The 23,152-nt window shown below is 38.6% G+C and overlaps 1 protein-coding gene across 2 annotated transcripts in view; it reads right to left on the reverse strand.

Moving 5' to 3' along the window:
* Positions 1-256: 256 nt before the first annotated feature.
* srl (sarcalumenin) overlaps positions 257-23,152 on the reverse strand; it is a 28,441-nt gene continuing 5,545 nt past the window's right edge. Inside the window, exons 2-7 of one of the 2 annotated variants that reach the window (XM_053514199.1) lie at positions 7,217-7,318; positions 6,833-6,928; positions 5,661-5,696; positions 3,125-3,241; positions 2,480-2,713; positions 257-1,926 (exon numbers count right to left, since the gene is read on the reverse strand). In XM_053514199.1, the coding sequence (XP_053370174.1) occupies positions 1,115-1,926; positions 2,480-2,713; positions 3,125-3,241; positions 5,661-5,696; positions 6,833-6,928; positions 7,217-7,318 (1,397 nt within the window). In that variant the 3' untranslated portion in view covers positions 257-1,114. The remainder of the gene's footprint in view (positions 1,927-2,479; positions 2,714-3,124; positions 3,242-5,660; positions 5,697-6,832; positions 6,929-7,216; positions 7,319-23,152) is intronic. The other variant, XM_053514200.1, reaches the window with a different exon arrangement.

The following is a 23,152-nucleotide window of genomic DNA, read 5'->3' on the forward strand; positions in this document are numbered from 1 at the left end:
ATTATAAATCAGGTTTAGTTCAAATTAATTAGATTTATTTTAGTAATAACAGAATTTATAAATAGGATAGTACAGTATTGTTTAGTATACCATAACTGTATGATATGAAGTCATACAGTTTAAACATCAAGAATGTTGAAAATATGTTCATTGTGATTATGATACTGTTATATCTACAGTATACATGTATATTAATTTAAAAACTGGTGTAACTGTACACACTTTTGGTCTCTGGAGATGCCAAATAAGCAGCCAGTTTTACAATCACAAGCACATTTATTTATTTTGCCACTTGGACATTCACATGGTACTGCACTTCTATTCACTTCTTAATAAACATCGGCTACACATTTAAACACAGGCAAATAATCCTCTAAAATGAAGTAAGCATTTAAAAAAGAGGTGTCGCTTCAAAATGCCTGAAATGTATAGAAAAAAGCTTACTTATATGACATTTAAGTTAACATTTCAAAAGACACATTAAATTCATATCGAAATTATTATAAGAAGAGATACTTTACTATGAAAATGTTCTTAAAGAGACTAAGTAGAAATGTATGAATATGTGCCCCCAATAAAGTCTTCTATAACTAAACATGCAAAGTGATCTTCCCAAAATAGAATATAACATGAGAAAGATCCAAGTCTAGTCATGAGTCTACAAATAAAGTCAACCTTTGAAAAAAACAGAATGTTGTTACTATGAGCTGATGCGGTTATTTACTTTTTATAGACATTTTGTTTGCAAAACCACAACTGAAACAAATGTAGAAACATTTTGTGTTTTTTTTACATATTGTAAATTGTGATTTTTACATATTGTAAAAGACTGATGCATTGTGAATGCATCAGTCTCATATTTTTGCCACAAGATTATACATTTTTCTTTCCAGATGTATCACAGTTAATTAATGTAGTGTCCAAAACAGGCAACTTCATCAAAATTTAACTTCATCAAAAACCCCTTAATTTTTTTACCAATGAAAGAGAAATGCTAAAAAGAATTCAGTTACTGCATGTCTCCTTAAAATCTGAGACCTGTGACAGGAGTAGGAATTGTTTCCCCAACTCATGTGCTACCAATATTGCCATGTGACATCACTATTTTTTTTTCTCAGTTTCGTCGGTATCTGTTCTTTGGCTTCTCTCCGCAGCCAGTGGCCTCACAGGATGACAGGGTAGGGTTTTTATTAGAGTGGATACTGCTCAGAAGTCCTGGCAAATCAGTGGTAATGGCCCGTTCAATCTTATCAAGTAGGCAGCCACCTATATAAGAACACTGGGCAGAGAGCTGCTTGAAAGTATTTACTGGGTTGATGCCGAAAAAGTCACGGTATGCATCACGATTGGGCAGATCAAACTTGCTGACGTTGGTCTTGGCCAAGATAGACTTAAAGATGTAGAACTTATCTGGGTCATCCACAATCTCCCTGAACACCAATTCAGGGTCACTGAAGAAGCTCATTTTCTCCTTAAATGTTTGCACATAACGATCCACCAGCAGGGCATGGATGCGTACACGAATGCCATGTTGACGAATGAAGGCAATCTTATTCTCTAGGCGATTCTCAATCACCTGGTTTAAGTCTTCCAGGAGAGAAATTTCCTCGCGCTTAAATAACTCATGACTGGTCTCTGGGGCATAGTCATAGGGCCAGAAGGAGCTGACGTACACACGTGGGGGCTCAGTCACATTAATAAGGGGTGCAAGGCTCCAGAACAAAGCACCATAAACGCGCATAAGATCCTGAGTGGCCAGGCTGTCAGCTTTGTTGAGGATGATCCGTATCTGTGATTCTCGACCTTTCAGTTGCCTGAAGAGCATCTCTAGCTCAAGGCCAACATCCAACTTGGTGGGGTCAAATACCACAAATATCAGGTCAGCACGGTCAATAAACCACTGGCATACATCATTAAAGGGATACCCTGTGGAAAAGTTTGTGATAAAATGTTAAAATTATATGAAAATATAATTATATAGGACACATCTGCTCTTAAATGGCCTATTTAGTTCTACCATTCACAATTGTGGATCGGCATGGAAAGATATGATTAAGGGAACTTATTTATTACCTTTGATATTAAAATGTGACATTAAAATCATTCATAAAATTGTTTAATCAAATCCACTTAACTTCATTAAATATGTTTTTTTTTTACCTTCTGCATTACTTTAAACAGTAACCTGTTCATAACTGTCAGGTTTGCTGAGCCTAACTCAGGGGCACAGAGTATAATACGGAAATACACCCTAAATTCAGATGGCAGTTGATAGCAAAGAACATTGCCAATCCCCTTACTGTCTTGCTTTTGGGAAATGGGAGAAAACTGGACACAAAACTCCACATTGACACACAAGTATCTTGTTTTTTATAGCTGTAAACTATGCTATAAAAAAATTACATCAAGCACGATTCACTGTATTAATATTATTTGCTTTTGGAAACTGATGTCATGTGACTACTTGTCATGATTTTACCTCTCTCCTGTTGTTTGCGGTTCTCAATGATTCCTGGTGTATCCACAAATGTTACACGCTCTAAGAGCTTGTGAGGCATCTCAATGCCAATAAGCTTCTCTAGAAAATTCTGGCCAAATTTCTCAAGGGGGGAAAAAGAGCGGGAACTGTCAGCAGCCATTACAATGCCCTCTACAGACCGAACTTTGTCACCATGCATGATCACAGTGAACTCGGAGGTAGTGGGCTCAGCTCCTGTAGAAAAAAAAGATATGTAATTTAATGGGTAATATGCAGGGCCCTTGTCTAGAATGACCAGGCGATAGTAGCCACTTTATAAATAGAGCCACTTTATAAATTAAGGATAATCTGCACATTATATATAGTTTGAAAGAAGCAATAGAAAGCATTTTATTGAAGCTGAGTACTCCACCAGGTCGTAACAATTAAGAGCCTGTCAGGATATTTCCATGCCTTTCTCTACAGGTAGGCATGTCATCAATAGTACAGTGTGTGCGCAGGCTATACCGCCCATCCCAGCAGGGACCATTGAGTTTTTTTTCCCTGATACAGTATAACAGAAATCACTAACATTAGCTGGGATGGTGGTTAAATTATCTTAGTTAGTAATATGAATATTGTAATCATACAAATATTAGAATTTACCAGTGTATAACTGATAAGGAGTGTCTTGCAGGCCCAGCAAATAGTTTATCATAGAGGATTTCCCAACACTCCAGGGGCCAAGAAACAGGACCATGGGTTTGGAGGTGATCTCTCCATCTGCAGTGGGTAAAAAGAAAAAATCATACATACTGTACATGTTCCTCAGGAAATCTTCAACTCATCTTGTTAAGATACACCTTTATAATCTTTTAAATATTGGTCATAAACTACTCATTCTTAAAATTACATATTTTCAAGAAGCCTTACTGTAGTTATCTAGGTGTTGACTCTTAATAGACAATTAATACACACACTAAAAGGTAGGGCAACATATATGCAGATAAATCATGCAATAAGCACAGGGCAACAAATAACACAGATCATGCAGTGCTACAGTTTACAAAAGTCAGTGCAAAAGTAGAAAAAAAAATGCAGTAAACATTTTGTATGCTCTCAGCTATGTTCAAATGCTAGGTGTATTTGGACTTAACTTCTAGCCACTCCAAACACATATCAATAGCAATGCAGCATTACAGCAAGCCAGATTTTTTTTGTTAGCCTTTGCTTTAATATGAATAAGACACATCAATATGTTGTATAGTATATTGCCTTTAATTCTTTTTTCTATCTTAAGTGCAATACTCCTTTTATACCACCATTCAATCAACAATAAATAAATATAGACTAAGTGACATTTCAGACACAATATTTTAAACTTTTAGAAATTGTCACAAAGAAGCTTTATATAATTAAATACTTGTGGAAATAAATTAAAAAAGGCATATAAAAATTGTAGACTATAGCTATCAGTGAGGGTTCGCCAAGGGTCATGGTGGCAAGGTACTCCCTGAGATGCAATTAAAATAAACAAACTCAACAGGGAACACATTAGATAGATCAGGAAATTGTTGCTGTAGTAACATTTAAGGTTGATTGATTCACAATTTTAACTGATGCATTGAGTTACATGCACAAAAACATTGCACCTTAAATGTTGCCCATATGGCTTTCAGCAGCACAGAGAATGTAGCTTGTTGCTAGTGTTGCTAGTGTGTAAATGAGTGAAGATAAGATCACAAGTGAGATGTGGAACTTTTTAACTGCAGCTAACTTACTCTCAACTTAATCAAAATGTGCAATAAAAACCCACTCTCCAATAAAACAATGGCTGAAATCCATGCTTTGCCTGAGCCACATCCGGCTCTACCAGTGCCACACCCTACCCATATACCCTCTGGCACTAAGGATATACTGCTGTTCCCACCAGCTGGGTTCAAGAGCAATGCACTTTTTCCAGCTGCAAAGTCATGCATGCTCCATTGCCAGGATTTTAGAACATGGTCACATGCAACATTCTGGCACCCCTGTTCATCAGTTCTTTGTCTTGCATCTGTTTGCCAACTGATTTGCTTTGTCACTGTTGTTTTGGCTTATTTTCATATTTTGTGTATGTTTCTTAAAACTTTACCATCCATCCTTACTTGAAAATATGTTAATTTGTCATTTTATATTCTTTGGTCACGCCATTGTTTTGACAAACCCCACTCCCAACCCAATCCCACCTTATGCATACAACTGTCTAATATAATTTTTTCACAAACAGGCTTACCTCTCAATACTGCCCAAGATTAATAAAATAATGTTTCAATTATATGATAAGAAATTATAAAAAGGGATCATGCTCGCTGAATGAAACAATGTAATGCAGTGGTACACCTAGGTGGTATTAGTTTCTTGTTAAGTATTTCCTTTTTCTATTTTTTTTATTTTCTTTTATTTCAAGTTGTACATAACTGTCTGCCTATCATACATATTTAGTCTTACAATGAATACAAAAAATATTACATTCCAATGTATTGTAGTTAGATGCATACCAATCTAAGAAATAAGTCTAAATATTTAATAAATCACCAATTAAATATTGAATTAAATAATAGTAATTAAATGAGTGTTAATAAATGAAGACCATCAATGTAATATGCAAATATTTGTAGGATTTTTGTTTTAAAAATCATTATTAAGTCAGGGTAGAGACAAAAATTATAAAAATGGCTAAGCAAGTGGGCTAAGCAAGACAAATTTGTATAGCAGTTTAGGAAATTGTATACATGCAACAAACATTCAAGTTAAATGTGTTATTTAAATAACGGGCCTTAGTAGAGCTTTATGTCTAATAATGCCCCTGACCAACATCAGGCAGTTTTACATTCCTACATTTATAAACTTCTACAAAATCTACTTAAATGCCGAAAAAAAAAAAAAACAATTACACACTACACATGGAGAAGGACAATTTCGTTAAATGAGAAATAAAAAAAATGTTTTGAGAGGACTCTTACCACCCAGTTATGCAAACTCCACACCTTATAATAAATGATCAAATGTTATGTGACCTCTTTGGTATTCCAAAGGTCAAGAAAAGTATCATAAAACTATGACTGTAATATTCATACAGTATGAATGGCTGCAGTTGGTAATAGCATGGGGTCAGACTCTCAGGCAGGGGCCATGCAGCAGAATACCCCATCATACCCACCTGTGGCTGAATCCCCCAGGGTGCGTCCAGGGTATGCTGTTTAGTGGAAGTAAGGGAGGTGAGCAAAAGACAAAGTGAGCAACCTTGGAGAAGTCCAGTGCAGTGAAAATGTAATTGGGATTAACAGGGGAATTAGGAAAAGTGAAGTACAAAATAAAGATGCAGAAATACAAAGCATAAAGATAAAGCAGAAAAGAAAGGAAGGAAGAAAAAAGAAAGAAAGAAAGAAAGAAAGAAAGAAAGAAAGAAAGAAAGAAAGAAAGAAAGAAAGAAAGAAGCCTTCCCTTTGAAGCAGGAGGTAGAAGAAAATAGGAGGTAAACTGAATTTTAGGAGATGATGTCTCATGGATCATGGATCACAGATGAATTGTGTCAAGGTGAGATCATAGAGGAGTTACATTTGTAGATTATTTATATTACCAAATTACATATTTGCCTGGAGTGTTTAAAATATTTTTTTTTTCACCTGTGAAATTATTTTAACAGTTAATTCAATCATCAAGGCAGTGTTATCCTCTCAAAATGTCAATTTAAGCAGGCGCTTGTTCTCTGATAATAATCCTGTTGATGGTTTTCAAGCTATATGAACCCCTGCCCTATAAAAGCCCCCCAAATGAACCCCAGCTCTTTTTGATTAACTGGCTTGGCAGTATTTGGAATAAATTAAGTGTGTTTTATTTGAAGCAACACCCTACCAAGAGTACTATTCAAACTTTAATGTTGCTACACTGTCAAGATATTGGATCAATCTCTATTATTCTGGTCAGTTTCACAAGTTAGGAACCATGCTCAACCAAGCAGGGGCAAGCTTTATCTTATCCTATTAACTGGTTGTCATTTATTTACTTATTTAACACTTTTAAGGTTAGTATGAAAACAAAATCAGTGGACAGTCAACAGTGTTTAGTTATTTGCAAAAACAGGTTAAAAGTAATTGGTTAAATGGTATTTAAATTTAAATAAAGTTTCATTATAGCAATTACACTGTAATTTGGGTGTTTTTTTTTAGCAAATGCTCATTTTATACCATTCCATTTCTGTTGAGGAGGAAGAAATTTGTAATTTGAGTCACAGTCAAGTGATTATGTGATAGATTTCAATAAGTACAGAAAGCTATTAATTAAATGTACACTAGTGATGGTGTAAGTGATACAAATAGATAATGAGATTACCTGAGATTTCATGTTGTCTAAGCTCATTGTATTTGTACGCATGTTCCATAGGCTTGATGGAATTGTGGTAGATTGATCTCAGTTTCTGCAAAGCAGCTAAAAATAAAAAACAACAGATAGAAAGCACAGGACATGCTGAAATTAAGGAGAAATTGAGCACTGAATTTATAAAAGGAAGTAACCAAAGTACTCCCTAATTGCCAAATATAATACAGTAGTGATATATTGCAAGAATTCTGTGAACAAATCTAAGAAAGAGAACTATTTAATAAATGACATAACTTTATTTCTACAGAAACCATCATTCATGATCATTAGATTGGATTTAAGAGTCTATATGTTTAAAGTAGCCACTAATCTGCAGCATAGGAGCCTTCTCCAGACCTGCATAGTTTCCTGCATTCTCCTCTGATGCCAATCTTAATGTCTCATCGATGTGAGATCTGTCTCTCAGAACAGAATCCAATACCTCCTCCTCCTCCTCTGCTGAGCATAAAAAGAGGAAATGTTTTAGAATAGCACATAATATCTATACATGAAAATTTTAACAGCAAAATTAGTTAACTATTTAAAAAAATTTGAGAAACCCTTTTTTCAAACGAAGCAAGAAGTACTGCAAACAGATAGATAATATTTTGTGTATGCTTTCTTTCATGTTACAAAGGTATCAAAAATCACAAATGGCAAAATATTTTGGCAAAATTATTTGGGTTTTATAAGTAGGAATTTTGTGTGCTTTTTTTTATTTAAAAGCTCCATATCCCATAGTTTTGGCACAATGGATTTTTTTTTGTGGTCATTTAAGTATGACATCAATACCATGTTTGTTGAGTTTTAACAAAAAGTAGAGCAAACTGTATGATGCTTTGAATGTGATTTTGTAATGAATCACACGATAAGGAGTGGCAGCAAATTAGATCAAGGAAAAAAGTGTTGTTTTGTTCCAGAAAGGTTATTCATGAGAAATAAGATAATGAGAAATATCATAAACATTACAAAAGCTTCAGATTACAGCATTATTAGCCTCCTCCTTTACCAATTTTAGTTTCCCTTACAGACATGACAACAGCTCCATAAAATAGAAAAGGTATGCACAGGCTAACCAACAGTTTTCCAACACAGCACATGCATCAGATTTTCACACAAAGGGTCTCACAAAGCATCTCAGGTATCTTGTACCCAAGTTGCTTTTGCATTTTTTTAAGTGTATTTCTTTATAAGATAAAGGCATGATGATAAGATTTAGAAGATTCACCCCAGTGCTCACATGCAGTATCCCAGAGATGTGTTTATAGCATGGTTTTCAAAGAACATCCAAATCACATAATGTCCTATATCACAGAACATACAGTATAGTGAGTTAAGCAAAACATACTTATAATTTGTTAGTTCTGATTTCAATATTCTCCAAAAACCTTTTGTACACACTCAAACTACTCACAAAAGTCTCTGTTTCACAACAGTATCTTTGGATGGCTTGCATCTGGCATGTGTCATGCTCATATTGTGGCCATTTAAAGCTTCTAAATGCACTAGAACTCACTGTTTAAATTTAGCAACACTTATAATAAAGACGGCAAAACAACATGCAACAATATGGTAATTACTATATAACATATAAAACATAAGAAAGGAATCAAAAACAGATTTAAAAGAGAATGCCTTGCATAGAAGGTGACATGAGATCCCCACAATACTGTTCTTTTGACTTTAGACAGATGTTATATTTAACATTCACAAATACAAAAATAGAATCAATCAGCAGCGCAAACTAGCCATGATTGCACTCTTCTTTATACTCTGGATATGGATGTGAATGTGGGGGACTCCCTAGATTTATAACAGCCCCAGAGCTTCTGGAACAGCTTCCCTGCCAAATCACCAGGCTTTACAGTTGATAAAGATAATAGCAGTCGATCCACTTCTTTCCCCACAGACTCTAAATATATCCAGCAACGAAGACCCATCACCCTTTTAAGAATGTCTATATGTGACTATGAACATGGAGGACATTTGGGCACTGTATAATATTGTCTGGAATCATGTTTCACACAGGCTTTATGGACAGGGCTAAATATGGGTATAACTGTTCTGTCCTTCCAGTTCACACTTCCATGGCTGTGCTGTCTTTGTTTAGGCTGGGTGATGGTAACATTTCCATATATATGATACATATAAAATATATAAGCATTCATAAATTCTAAAACAATAGTTTTTTAATAGTTTCAAATACTGTACAATTTGAAGACATAAGTCATGTACAGTGTGCAAATTTAAATTTATAAACTTAGGCATCCCAATTGCTGAACTGCATGAAGACAAAATAAAAGTAACTGGTGAAAATTTGTGTCCCAAATTAAATAAAAAGTTGTCAATATCAAATTATAACATAATTATGCATGTATTGAAATGCATTTTCCCTAAATTTGGTCAACGTTAATTTAGAACAAAATAAAGCACCACAAGTAAAGATGAACAAGAATAATTCCTAGTAAGGTTCCATACCTATTCATGTAGCAGATATTTTGCCATGAGAGATAATGCTGAAAATGTAATTCCAAACAGGAGAAAGGATGAAAATACATTACACTTACTCACACACTCATCATCTATATCGCTTTATTCTGTTTCCAGAGTCGCGGAGGGCCTGGAGCCTATCCCAGGAGACTTGTGGCATGAGGCGAGGGAAAATACATTAAAAATACAAAAAAAAAAGAAGAAAAAAAACATTACACTTAATAATTTTGCATTATGTGTTAGCATTTATAGGCTATAGCTTCATTAATAATTTAATAGGCACTGACTGAACAATAATGCTAACTAGACAAATCCTAAAGAAAATGTGCGAGGCATTTGAAATGGCACATTTCTAGCCCATACAGTCGCAAAGTGTCACGGCACGCCAGGTCACGCCCACCTGTCAAACCAAGCCATGATCTTCCACGACTCCATTCCATACTCCAGTCCACTGTTTCAACTTTGCCGCCTAATTAACCGGCTCCAGCACACCTGTTCCTCATTTCATTCACTACTCTGCTCTATTTAACTTGCTCACAAACAACCACCCATTGCCAGATTATTGTGTGCCTTAATGCCCAATTCTCCAGCGATTTCTCCTGCCTTGCTACTCAAGTCTCGACTCACGCTTTGTTTTACGGATCACGATTTTTGCTTCTCATCTTGGATTATTGTTTGTTTGGATTTCTGGATAATGACCCCCGCTCTTGCATCTCGACCACGAACTCGGATCACGGACTCTGTTTGTCTTCTAGGCTTTGACCCAAACATACTCACCACCGCAACTCATCTCCATGAACCAAGCACAGCACCTCTGCTTTGCAAGGCAATCAGCGCATTCAACAACACGCGCTCTGCACTTGAATCCACCTCGCCCGTCCGGACCGAAACAGTATAATCTGGCCAATAATGGATTCAGCGGAGATTGCTCGGCTGGGAGCGGCGCTGCAGAGCCAAGGCGCCCTTCTAGGATATCATCAGCAGGATATTCAGCAAATCATGACCACGCTTCACACCATCACACAGACGCTGACCTCCATCACCGATCAGATCCAGCAACTGCACCTCATGGCATCTTCTGCTCCTCAAGCACTACTGCCACCACTGGCACCCATTATCTGCCATGAACCACGCCTCCCTGCACCACCCACATATGATGGCGACCCACTAACCTGCTGTTCCCTTCTCAGTGTTCACTTGTGCTCGAGCTCCAAGCCTCATCCTTCCCCACGGAACGTTCAAAGGTAGCCTATGTCATTACTCTTCTTTCTGGTAGAGCAAGGGAATGGGGAACATCCCTGTGGGATGCCCAAGTTGACTGTTGCACTACCTTCATGGTGTTCACCAATGAAAGGAGCGAGTCAGGATGAGAGAAGGTGACGAATGGAAAACCGCCTTTAACACCCCCACTGGTTACTACGAGTACTTGGTGGTTCCATTCGTTGCCTAACCAATGCCCCGCCTGTCTGTCCCCCTGTCTCCAGTCTGCCCCCCTCAGGAGCAAACCCACCTCCTCAGAAGAGGAGATTTCTGGTCTTTCCCAGGTTCCTGTTGAATACCACGACCTCAAGCAGGTGTTCAGCAAATCACGCGCCGTGTTCCTCCTTCCCATCACCTTATGACTGCACCATCGACCTCTTCCCCAGCACCACCCCCCCACGAGGTCGTCTCTACTCATTGTCACGTCCTGAAAGAGAGGCCATGGAACAGTATATCTCTGAGTCCTTACCCACAGGGATCATCCGCCCCTCCTCCTCCCCAGCTGGTGCCGGATTTTTCTTTGTGGAGAAGAAGGACAAATCTCTTCGCCCATGCATAGATTATAGGGGGCTAAATGATATCACAGTCAAGAACCGCTACCCACTTTCATTGATGTCGACAGCTTTCGAATTACTCCAGGATGCTAATGTTTTCACGAAACTCGACCTCAGAAACGCTTACCACCTGGTCAGGATGAGAGAAGGTGACGAATGGAAAACCGTTTTAACACCCCCACTGGCCACTACGAGTACTTGGTGGTTCCATTCGGCCTAACCAATGCCCCGGCTGTGTTTCAGGCCCTCATAAATGATGTTCTCCGTGATTTTCTCAACACCTTCGTTTTCGCCTATCTTGACGATATCCTGATCTTCTCTCGTTCACTGAAGGAACACAAAATCCACGTACGGCAAGTCCTGCAACGTTTAATGTAGAATAAGCTCTATGTTAAAGCGGAAAAATGTCAGTTCCACCAACAATCCACTTCCTTTCTGGGCTACCTCATCTCCCCATCAGGAATCCAGATGGACCCAGCCAAGGTCAAGGCAGTCACTGAATGGCCTACCCTATCGTCCAGACGTGAGCTCCAACGCTTCCTGGGCTTTGCCAATTTCTATCGATGTTTCATCAGAAATTACAGTTCAGTGGCTACGCCTCTCACCACGCTCACCTCTACCAAAATCCCCTTTCAGTGGAACCCTCAAGCCCAGGAAGCATTCAACCAGCTTAAACGCTTATTCACCACAGCACCAATTCTGGTGTTCCCCGTCCCTTCACTTCAGTTCATCGTTGAGGTGGACGCTTCCGAAACAGGCGTTGGAGCAGTCCTCTCCCAGAGATCTCCACAAGATAACAAACTTCACCCATGCTCGTTCTTCTCTCGTCAGCTTACACCCCCTGAACGTAATTACGACATCAGAGATCGTGAGCTCTTGGCAGTAAAGCTCACTTTAGAGGAGTGGAGACACTGGCTGGAGGGAGCCGAACATCCCTTTCTCGTCTGGACGGATCACAGAAACCTCGAATATCTCAAGTCAGCTAAGAGACTGAACGCACGTCAGGCACGCTGGTCGCTATTTTTTCCCAGATTTAATTTCACGTTGTCTTACCGTCCAGGCTCTAAGAACACTAAACCCGATGCCCTGTCTTGACAATTCGCCACCCCGCAGGACACACTTACTACAGAAACCATTCTATCACCCCAATGCCTGGTGGCTGCTACTCAGCTGGAAGTGAAAAACCAAGTCCTGCAATTACTAGAGCACGAGCCAGGTCCTAGTAACGTCCCTCTTAGGAAGCTCTTCGTTCCAGCTTCAGTCCGTCCTTTAGTATTAGAGTGGGGCCACAACTCAAAGTTAGCATGCCATCCAGGGGCTACTCGCAATCTCGCCCTACTACTGCAACGATTCTGGTGGCCATCCATCACAGAAGACGTAAAAAACTTTGTGGCCGCATGCGACATATGCACCAGAAACAAGGCACCCAACCGTTCACCTGAGGGTCTACTCAAACCTCTTCCTATCCCCCACCGCCCATGGTCCCATATCGCTCTTGACTTTGTCACTGGGCTACCCTCCTCCAACAATAACACATGTATACTCACTATAGTTGATCGTTTCTCCAAAGCCGCTCACTTTGTTCCTCTACCCAAACTCCCTTCCGCCAAAGAAACCGCCAAGCTCATGGTCAACCATGTATTTCGTCTCCATGGCCTCCCTTTAGACATAGTCTCCGACAGAGGTCCCCAATTCTCAGTCATTTCTGAGATGCATGACCGCTCGGGACGCAGCTTCGTGAAACCATTTTCGTCCCTGGCTGGAGTACGCACATAACTCACTCCCCACCTCTGCGACTGGAATGTCCCCATTTCAATGTTGTTTAGGCTACCAGCCACTGCTTTTTCCCACCCAGGAGGAGGAAACCGCCGTCCCTTCAGCTCAAGCTTTTGTGCGCCGTTGTAGAAACACATGGCGACGAGCCCGTGTTCAGCTTATACGCACCGTGAGCACTTTCCAACGTAAGGCCAACCAGCACCGCCGTGCAGCCCCAAAGTATCGCATTGGTCAAAGGGTCATGCTCTCCACTCGCGATCTGCCACTTAAGACCACATCCAGGAAACTTTTGCCAAGATTCATAGGACCCTTCACAATCTCATGCATCATTAACCCCTTTCTCTGTCAGACTGGCTCTCCCTCTCTCCATGCGCCGAGTTCACCCCACTTTCCATGTTTCCCAGATCCGCAGATTGGTGCCATCCGCAGATTGGTGCTTCGCCTCCCCCCCTCCCCCACCGCCTCGGCTCATAGACGGGGGCGAAGCCTTCACTGTCCGTAAGCTGCTCAAGTCTCGCCGCAGAGGGCGTGGCTTACAATATCTTGTGGACTGGGAAGGTTATGGACCAGAGGAGAGGAGCTGGGTTCCAGCCAAATTTATCCTGGATCGCTCTCTGATCACGGATTTTCACCGACTTCATCCCGAGGCTTCCTCAAGAATGCCAGGTGGCGTTTGTAGGGCGGGGGGTACTGTCACGGCACGCCAGGTCACGCCCACCTGTCAAACCAAGCCATGATCTTCCACGACTCCATTCCATACTCCAGTCCACTGTTTCAACTTTGCCGCCTCATTAACCGGCTCCAGCACACCTGTTCCTCATTTCATTCACTACTCTGCTCTATTTAACTTGCTCACAAACAACCACCCATTGCCAGATTATTGTGTGCCTTAATGCCCAATTCTTCAGCGATTTCTCCTGCCTTGCTACTCAAGTCTCGACTCACGCTTTGTTTTGCGGATCACGATTTTTGCTTCTCATCTTGGATTATTGTTTGTTTGGATTTCTGGATAACGACCCCCGCTCTTGCATCTCGACCACGAACTCTGATCACGGACTCTTTTTGTCTTCTCGGCTTTGACCCAAACATACTCACCACCGCGACTCATCTCCACGAACCAAGCACAGCACCTCTGCTTTGCAACCCGCCCCACACACACCTCATCTTCACAAGGCAATCAGCGCATTCAACAACACGCGCTCTGCACTTGGATCCAACTCGCCCGCCCGGACCGTAACACAAAGATATGAGTATGTACAAAAGTTAGTATCTTTTTTTTAATTCTATGTTCCTGTGTGCAAAAACATAGTATTTGCCTAACAAAAAGGCAAATACAACCTCAGACAAACATAAAAATTTTATTTTACATGGCCATTATTTATTTAACAAAAACGAAAAGAAAAAAGAAAAAAAGGTAAGTACCTCCAAAATTCAATAGTTTGTAGATCCACTTTTAGTAGCAATAACTTAAAGTGATCAGTTTCCGCATGACTTTATAAGTCTCTCGCAACATTGTGGAAGAATTTTGGCCTAATCAGTTTATTGAGGTTTTTGTCCATTCACTTATGCCCAGCTCTATTAAGCATTTCAGTTGGGTTGAGGTCTGGACTTCAAGTCATTCCTAACCACTGATTGTTTTATATTTCATCCATTCTGTTGTAAATTTACTTGTGTGCTTCGGATCATTGTCCTGTTGCTTGACCCAATTTCGTCCAAGCTAGCTGTTGGACAGATGACCTCACATTTGCCTCAAGAAATTCTGGTATAAGGTGCCCATGTTCCATGGCTGCAAAAAAAATCCCAAATCATCTCCCATCATGAGATATGAGACATTTTTACTAAAGGGCTGTTCGGTTTGGGCTCCTGTGAATTAATTTCAAACAACCTCACTTTGGTCTCATGTTCATAGAACGTTATTCTTGAAGCCTTGTTCAGATGCAGTTTTGCTCACTTTTAGTCTTGCTTCCAGTCTTGCTTTTAGACAGAAGAAGCTTTTCCTGAAAAATCTTCAAAAAAAACGTACTTGTTCAGTCTGCTTCTAATTTATAGACTTTAACATTTAACATGCTCAATGATGCCTGTAGGCTCTGAGATGTAGCTTTTGTGTGTTGGGGGGGGGGGGGGGCAGCAAAACCAGAAGAGAAAAAGCAGCTTACTAAAGTTGAGAAATGTGTGAAGGACATGAGAGACTGGATGTTAATTAACTTTCTTCTGCTAAATCCGGATAAGACAGAAGTTCTAGTCATAGGACCGCATGCGGCTAGAAGCAAGCTTTTTGTTTCATCAAGTGCAACAGTAAAAGACCTTGGTGTGATTATAGACTCCATTTAAAGCTCATGTAGATAATATTACCAGGATAGCATTCTTTCCCCTCAAAGGTATTGCAAAGATAAGGAATATATTGTCCTTAAATGATGCAGAAAAATTAGTTCATGCTTTTATCACCTCTAGGTTGGACTATTGTAATGCCTTATTTGTTGTTCAACTTTTCTGGCTGGAGATCTCGTCACATGAATGCCCCTTGAGGTCTGTTTGCGTGTAGTCCTGGCCTCAACTGTTGCTGACAGCTGTTCTCGGAGGACTAACAACTGAAGTCACTGGATAGTTTAGACCTGGAATTTCTTATGGTCTACCAGAGTCTCCAATAATGAACTGGACTTCATATTAACTTAAACACATCTCCTGTTATACTGAACTTCCAGTCTCCTAACACACAGTATGACTGCAGATCAATCCCTGCTACTGTTATCACCCAAATGAGGATGGGTGCCCTGTTGAGTCTGGTAACTCTCAAGGTTTCTTCCTCCTGCCATCTTAGATAGTTTTTCCTTGCCACTGTCGCTGTCGCCCTCGGTTTGCTCATCAGGGACAATCTTATCATTTTGATTCATACTGTACACATACACATTTCGTATAAACTTTAATAATTCTTTTAATGGTGTAAAGCTGCTTTGCGACATTGTCAATTGTTAAAAGCTCTATACAAATGAAATTAAATTGAATTAGGTGCATAAACAAGCTTCAGGTATGTATCTATTCAGAATGGAGCAACGAGTTCTTACTAGAACCAGAAGATATGAACACATCACCCTTATCTTTGCATCACTACATTGGCTCCCTGTGAACTTTTGCATTGATTTTAAAGTACTACTTATAATGACATATAAGGCATTAACTGATCTTGCGACTAAGTATCATCTTAAGCAGTATCTAAGTAAACTGCTAGTGCCTTATGATCAGACCAGTACCATGTATTATGAAAACTACAGCAGGGGCGAGCTTTTTCTTACAAAGCCTCAAGGTTATGGAAATGTCTTCCAATTAATGTTCAGGACTCAGACAGTCTCAGTGTTTAAGTCTAGGCCAGGGGTCTTCAACTAAAATTGCTTGAGGTCCGGTAATTAAACACTCCCCACCAGCTAAGGTCAGGACAACTCAAAACAGACATTGATGCATTAGGTGTATCCAATATATGTTTTTATATGGATAAACATGTCTTTTCATATGTATAAACAGACCAATTTACATCCTTCACAAATTGGATCTCATTTTAATGCTGTTCTGTTCTGTCCTTTATGTTGCTTTGGTACAAAATAATTTAATTAAACCAGTAACAATATCTGACAAAAATATGATGAAGAAAACTGTGCAAAATGCTTTCATCTCTAAATCTGAACAGAACATAAATTAATTTAAACATTAACAACTTAAAAGTTGCCAACAACTTAAACAACTCCTTTACTATTTTACCAGTTGGCGACCCCTGGTCTAGGCTAAAAACTTAGCTATTTAGGTAAAAGAGCAGATCTTAGGGATTCATGAACATAAAGTATTATGGTGAACTGGTATGTCATTCCTGAGCTGCCCTCTGGACTTGTCTGACCTGTCCTGTTGCTTGATAGTTCAGGACTGAAATTTCCTACGGTCTACCTGAGCCCCCAATAACAAACTGGACTCCATTTTAACTTAAAGACATCAACTGTTATCTTGAACTTTTTATATTGCAATACCAATTTTTCCTTTTTGCCAGGGAGTTTTTCCCTGCCACCGCCGCCCTCTGCTTGCTCATCAGGGACAATGTGATAATTTTGATTCATACACATTCACATTTCACACAAACTTTCATAATTTTGATTGTGTAAAGCTGCTTTGCGGCAATGACAATTGGTAAAATCGTTATACAAAAACATTTTAATTAAATTGAATTTAATAAAATTGTGTGTGTGTGTGTGTGTGTGTGTGTGCGTGTGTGTGTGTGTGTGTGAGAGAGAGAGAGAGAGAGAGAGAAAAAAGGTTAAGCGGGTGACCCAAATCCCCTGCACACAAAACTTACAGAGAATGTATTCAGCATAAACTTTCAAGCCAATAGCACGCCTGTTTTACTTATGTGTTAAATAAACAGTATCAGGGTAACAGTGGATGCTAAATCTTATTATAGCTTATGTCTCATTTTCTGATTGGACCAAAAAAACAAGTGAACTAAGAGTCAGGGGAGAAATCACAGTAGCAAACGGTTTCATATAATCCAAAAATGTTGTGCTTGGGAGAAGCGGACGAATATTTGATATAAATTTCCTGGATGTGCACACAAAATTCAAAGAGATATGCCGTCCTCATCCAAATCTGAAAATTTGGAATTTTGGGAAAACCATAGATCAGATTTCTTAGAAAAAGAATAGCTGTAATACATAAGTCAGGTGTACTTCAGTCTCTTCCTTGATGTTATTTGGCTGAACATCAGGTTCTCGCTGGGTCAAACTCATTATCCACAAGTTAGCAGAGCATTTACACTTAATTAATTTTAATTTTTTTCTGTTACTTTTCTTTAACCAAAGCTAAAAAAATTATATTAACCACATTGAATTAGTAAAAAAGGTTGCAGGTTTCTGTGCAGCCTCAGTCTAAATTGTTTTACGAACAATGATGTAGGCATAGGTCTGCAAATAGTACAGGAGCAAAATACACAGTTTAACTACACATAATATGCAGATAATTTTTTTTTAAAAAAGAAAAAAATATCAGTTCCTCATTGTTTGTATGTATGATTAATAAATAAACACTTCTATAAAAAGTTATTTTTTTCTGTCCCAAAGCTATTCAAGGTGCCAGTTAACCTTGGATGGCCAGTGAGGTAAAAAATTTTGTTTTGATAACTGAATAAGGCACATGAATTGTGTCATATGTATACCATATGTATCCTAGGGATAAAATGCACAGAATAGTAGAGTCCCTTAATCATATGCTTAAAAGAAGATTAATAATATTGGGCAAGAAGATAGGGATAAATGAGAATAAGTTCTATTTTTATTACAGATTATTCTTTAGGCCTCGATGGGATTTTTATTTTCATTATTTATTTAATGAGTAGATGCTTCTATTATAATGGGCTTAATATACAACTGGGAAGATGGTACCCAGTAGAAATAAAATTCATATTTCGGACAAAAAACTAGCAGGAGATCTTTACAAAGTCTGTATTTTACTTTTCCAACTCCGACTCAAAATTACTGACAAGGACCATTTTGAGGACATGCTGCAAATTGGCCAAAAATGATTATAAGGTTATGTGCATAAACAAGATAAATACATGGCATGTATACAATTTTAACCTTTTAAATTAATAAAAGGAGGCAGTGTCTATTGTTCTGGTGACAGCCATACCATAGAAAGATAAGTTGGGGCAGGACTAAAATCTGAATTCATTTGTAGGTGCAAGACTTTCTTTCACGATCCCACAGTGCTCAGCCCCTAATGGGAATGTACCATGTGTAGTGTCTATATCTTGCTATTAATATTAATTTTTATTTTATTTTTATGCATTTTTATTTATTTTAATTAACAATAATAGTAGTAATATTAGCAAGTAACATGAGCTTTGAACCTTTGAAGCTTTGAAGCTTTGAAGCTTTTTTCAGGAAAAAGAACGGATGTTGCCAGCACAAGTATTCAACCATTTAATTGTTATCTTGTGCATAATAATAATAGTTTAAAATGAACAATCACAAATTTTAATATCATTAAGCACTATACACTCACCTAAAGAATTATTAGGAACACCATACTAATACAGTGTTTGACCCCCTTTCGCCTTCGAAATTGCCTTAATTCTACGTGGCATTGATTCAACAAGGTGCTGAAGGCATTCTTTAGAAATGTTGGCCCATAATGATAAGATAGCATCTTGCAGTTGATGGAGATTTGTGGGATGCACATCCAGGGCACAAAGCTCTTGTTCCACCAAATCCCAAAGATGCTCCATTGGGTTGAGATCTGGTGACTGTGGGGGCCATTTTAGTACAGTGAACTCATTGTCATGTTCAAGAAACCAATTTGAAATGATTCGAGCTTTGTGACATGGTGCATTATCCTGCTGGAAGTAGCCATCAGAGGATGGGTACATGGTGGTCATAAAGGGATGGAAATGGTCAGAAACAATGCTGTTGGCATTTAAACGATGCCCAATTGGCACTAAGGGGCCTAAAGTGTGCCAAGAAAACATCCCCCACACCATTACACCACCACCAGGAGCCTGCACAGGCTAACAAGGCATGATGGATCCATGTTCTCATTCTGTTTGCGCCAAATATTGACTCTACCATTTAAATGTCTCAACAGAAATCAAACATTTTTCCAGTCTTTGTCCAATTTTGGTGAGCTTGTGCAAATTGTAGCCTCTTTTTCCTATTTGTAGCGGAGATGAGTGGTACCCGGTGGGGTCTTCTGCTGTTGTAGCCCATTGTTGTGGCTTCACAAATGCTTTGCTGCATACCTCGGTTGTAACGAGTGGTTATTTCAGTCAAAGTTGCTCTTCTATCAGCTTAAATCAGTCGGCCCGTTCTCTTCTGACCTCTAGCATCAACAAGGCATTTTTCGCCCACAGGACTGCCGCATACTGGATGTTTTTCCCTTTTCACACCATTCTTTGTAAACCCTAGAAATGGTTGTGCGTGAAAATCCCAGTAACTGAGCAGATTGTGAAATACTCAGACCGGCCCATCTGGCACCAACAACCATGCCACGTTCAAAATTGCTTAAATCACCTTTCTTTCCCATTCTGACATTCAGTTTGGAGTTCAGGAGATTGTCTTGACCAGGACCACACCCCTTAATGCATTGAAGCAACTGCCATGTGATTGGTTGATTAGATAATTGCATTAATGAGAAATTGAATAGGTGTTCCACATAGTATTTAATATTTTTTGCTTTGATAGTGCACCAGCAAAATTTAGTAACAAATATCCACCAAACTATACATATGTCAGCTATTACTTGCTCTTTGTGTGTGTGTGTGTGTGTGTGTGTGTGTGTGTGTGTGTGTGTATGTGTGTGTGTGTGTTTTTAACAAGTTAAACTGCAATTTCTGTCTCCCATACATCAGCCACCTGAGTGGTAAAAAAAATTCTCAATGGCTCTAACCTAAACCATTCAATACCTACTTTTTCTCCATTTACTCCCACTGGCATGCAGACTACTAACCTTTATGTAAATGTTATGCTGCCACCTACTACTGTCTATTGGATAGGAAAGTAACACCATCATAAATACTTAGCATTAGACCATTAGCTAAACTTGCCAGATTTAGTGACTTTCGATACCCATTTAGGGACAATTATTAAACAAACAAAAAAAGCTAACAACAAATCTATCTAAATTTTGGACAGTGTTTAGATAATTTTTATAAAGGAAAGACACCATGACTATGACAAGCAATGTTGCAATACAACACAAGCAAGCTGTTTTAATGATAAGTCTTAGATGCCTATAGTTCATAGATGCCTTGTAAATGTTCATTATGCAGTTATAAATAGACATAATTTAATATCAGATATCTATTACTAACTTTTATATATACATATATTTAAATTAATTTGGATTAGAGATATCTAAAAGTAGAGATATTGTTAACTTTTATTTTGCCTAGTCAAACTGGGATTCTAGATATATTGATGTAATTACAGATAAATAGTGTTACAAAGATTTGTAATTATGTCACGAGTTATAACAAATATGAGGAGGGACTTTTCCAATCTGGCTTAGTGTTAAATCCAAATTATAAATCTGGTATAGATTGTAGGATTGAATTAGTGACTATGTCAGAGAAATATGAAGAACAATTTTAAATTGTTCAAGTCCCCACAGATATAATTGTCATTTAGGATATCTGGCAAGTTCCTGTGAGTGTCATTGAAGATGTCCATAATTAATTTTTGTGATTAGTTACAATTACTTGCCATACATTAATGCCTGTGAGCAAGCAGTCCTACTCACAGAAAGTTATAATGCTCTTCTCAGTGAGAGAAAGGTGCACCATGTTCGGCCGACTGCAGTGCCGCTGGCAGAGACATGAATGAATTATTTCACCAAAGCTGCCATGAACAGAGGACTAAAATGCTTTTAAATTTTATAAAATAATCATGCATTATTATTCTTATTGTCTGTAGGGGCTATGTTTAAATTTAGGGATGCTTGACCTATGCGTGTGTTGTATTGCAACATTTAAGTACAGTAAGTAACTCAGAAAGTATTTGCCTGTGCCCAGATATTAGCACATTTACATGTAGCCAGATGAGACTGCAAATTGCATGCATTATTGGTCAACATGGCTTGTCTACATTGCAGATTGGAGTTGAAAGTTGGTACACTGCAGCCAAATCAAGCAATTCTGACAGAAAAATACTGATGCTAAATGTTATGCTAGATACTGATGTTATTTAAGTTAATATTAACAAAATTATCAACCAGCTTGTGCACATGAGAATGTGCTTAACCCAGCCCTGTGTCCAGTGATTGCTTCCAATTGCTATGTGGAAATGATTGGCAGTTGACAAGTCACTGAGCAGCTGTTTATGTGCTCTGGGGAAACACCATAAAGGGGCTCCACTGTCTAAAGATAGTGATTGAGCAAGTATGCTTGAATGCAGATCAAGAGGTGCCTTCTCTCATTTAATGACATTCAACATGTGCTATGTCTACCTCTTGAGCATTACTAAGTGAAGCATCAATAACAGATTAAGTAGGGTGGATGTAGTAGAGGTTTTTTTTCTTTTTCACACACACACGCATGCACGCACACACACGCATGCATACACACTCACACACGCACGCACACACACACACACACACACACACACACACACACACACACACAAACATATTTATCAGATGCTAACACCATCTGATATTGCTTATCATGTTCACAGATGCGGCCGAGGCAGGGTACACCGTGGACATGATGCCAGTCTATCATAGGGCACAGACACTATAGGCAGCCCTTGGATTTAAACCATCAATCCTTGAGCTCTGTGGTGAGGTTAAGAGCACAATGGAATTATCTCAACCTTGATGCAAAATGCAAAGCTTTTGTTGATGAGTATCTGATTGGTAGCCATGCCAAATGACTTTGATTCCCTGACTCCTAGTTAGGTACAACTGGAAGGCATATTTTGTTTTTACAAACTTACAAACATGGTGAAATAGTTAAAACAAGACACATAAGGTCAAAGAACCAGAAAAACTAGAGGACTCCTGCTTATATAAACTTAAAATAGAAAAGAGTGTTCTTTTTTGGGAAGGCCTCATTGTCCCTTATCAAAAAGAATATTTATTGATTTATCTCTAACTTAGCTCTAAGTAAAGTCTCCTGGTTGCCGGTAGTCAGTTCACATCACACCTTTAAGCTTTCTGTGACATGCCCTGGCTAATGGAATTGTGGAAGGTGGAACACCATAGGTAGACATTTAGCAGGAAAACAATACTCAATACTTTTAATAGACGCTTTTATTAATTACATATTTTATTAAATGAAATATTAACATCATGAAAAATAAAAAGAAGCTGTGTGAGGCTGGCCAAACAGGTTATAAATAACACAATAGGTTAGAATAGCACATGTACCAGTTGTTTACGTGGTAAATATTTTTAGTCATAGACAGTAGCAACAAGAAACACTTCACTGCAATCTGTTCATTTTTAACATTTTCTAACATTACTTTATTGATTAGGTGTAAGACAAGTTAATTAGTTAATCGAGAAATAGGTTTAAAAAGCAAAGTGTGCCTTGAAGTGTTGGGGGATGTTACTTTTTAAAGTAGCTAATTACATTACAAACTAAATTAAGTAATCAGTTACATTACAGCGTTACTTTCTTTCTTTTCTTTACTTTAGAGTAAGTGGAGACTCTTGCTTTCAGCCTCTCCTGTTTCCCTTTCCTCAT

This window comes from Clarias gariepinus, chromosome 16, assembly GCF_024256425.1.
Source record: "Clarias gariepinus isolate MV-2021 ecotype Netherlands chromosome 16, CGAR_prim_01v2, whole genome shotgun sequence".
Taxonomy (NCBI): Eukaryota; Metazoa; Chordata; class Actinopteri; order Siluriformes; family Clariidae; genus Clarias; species Clarias gariepinus.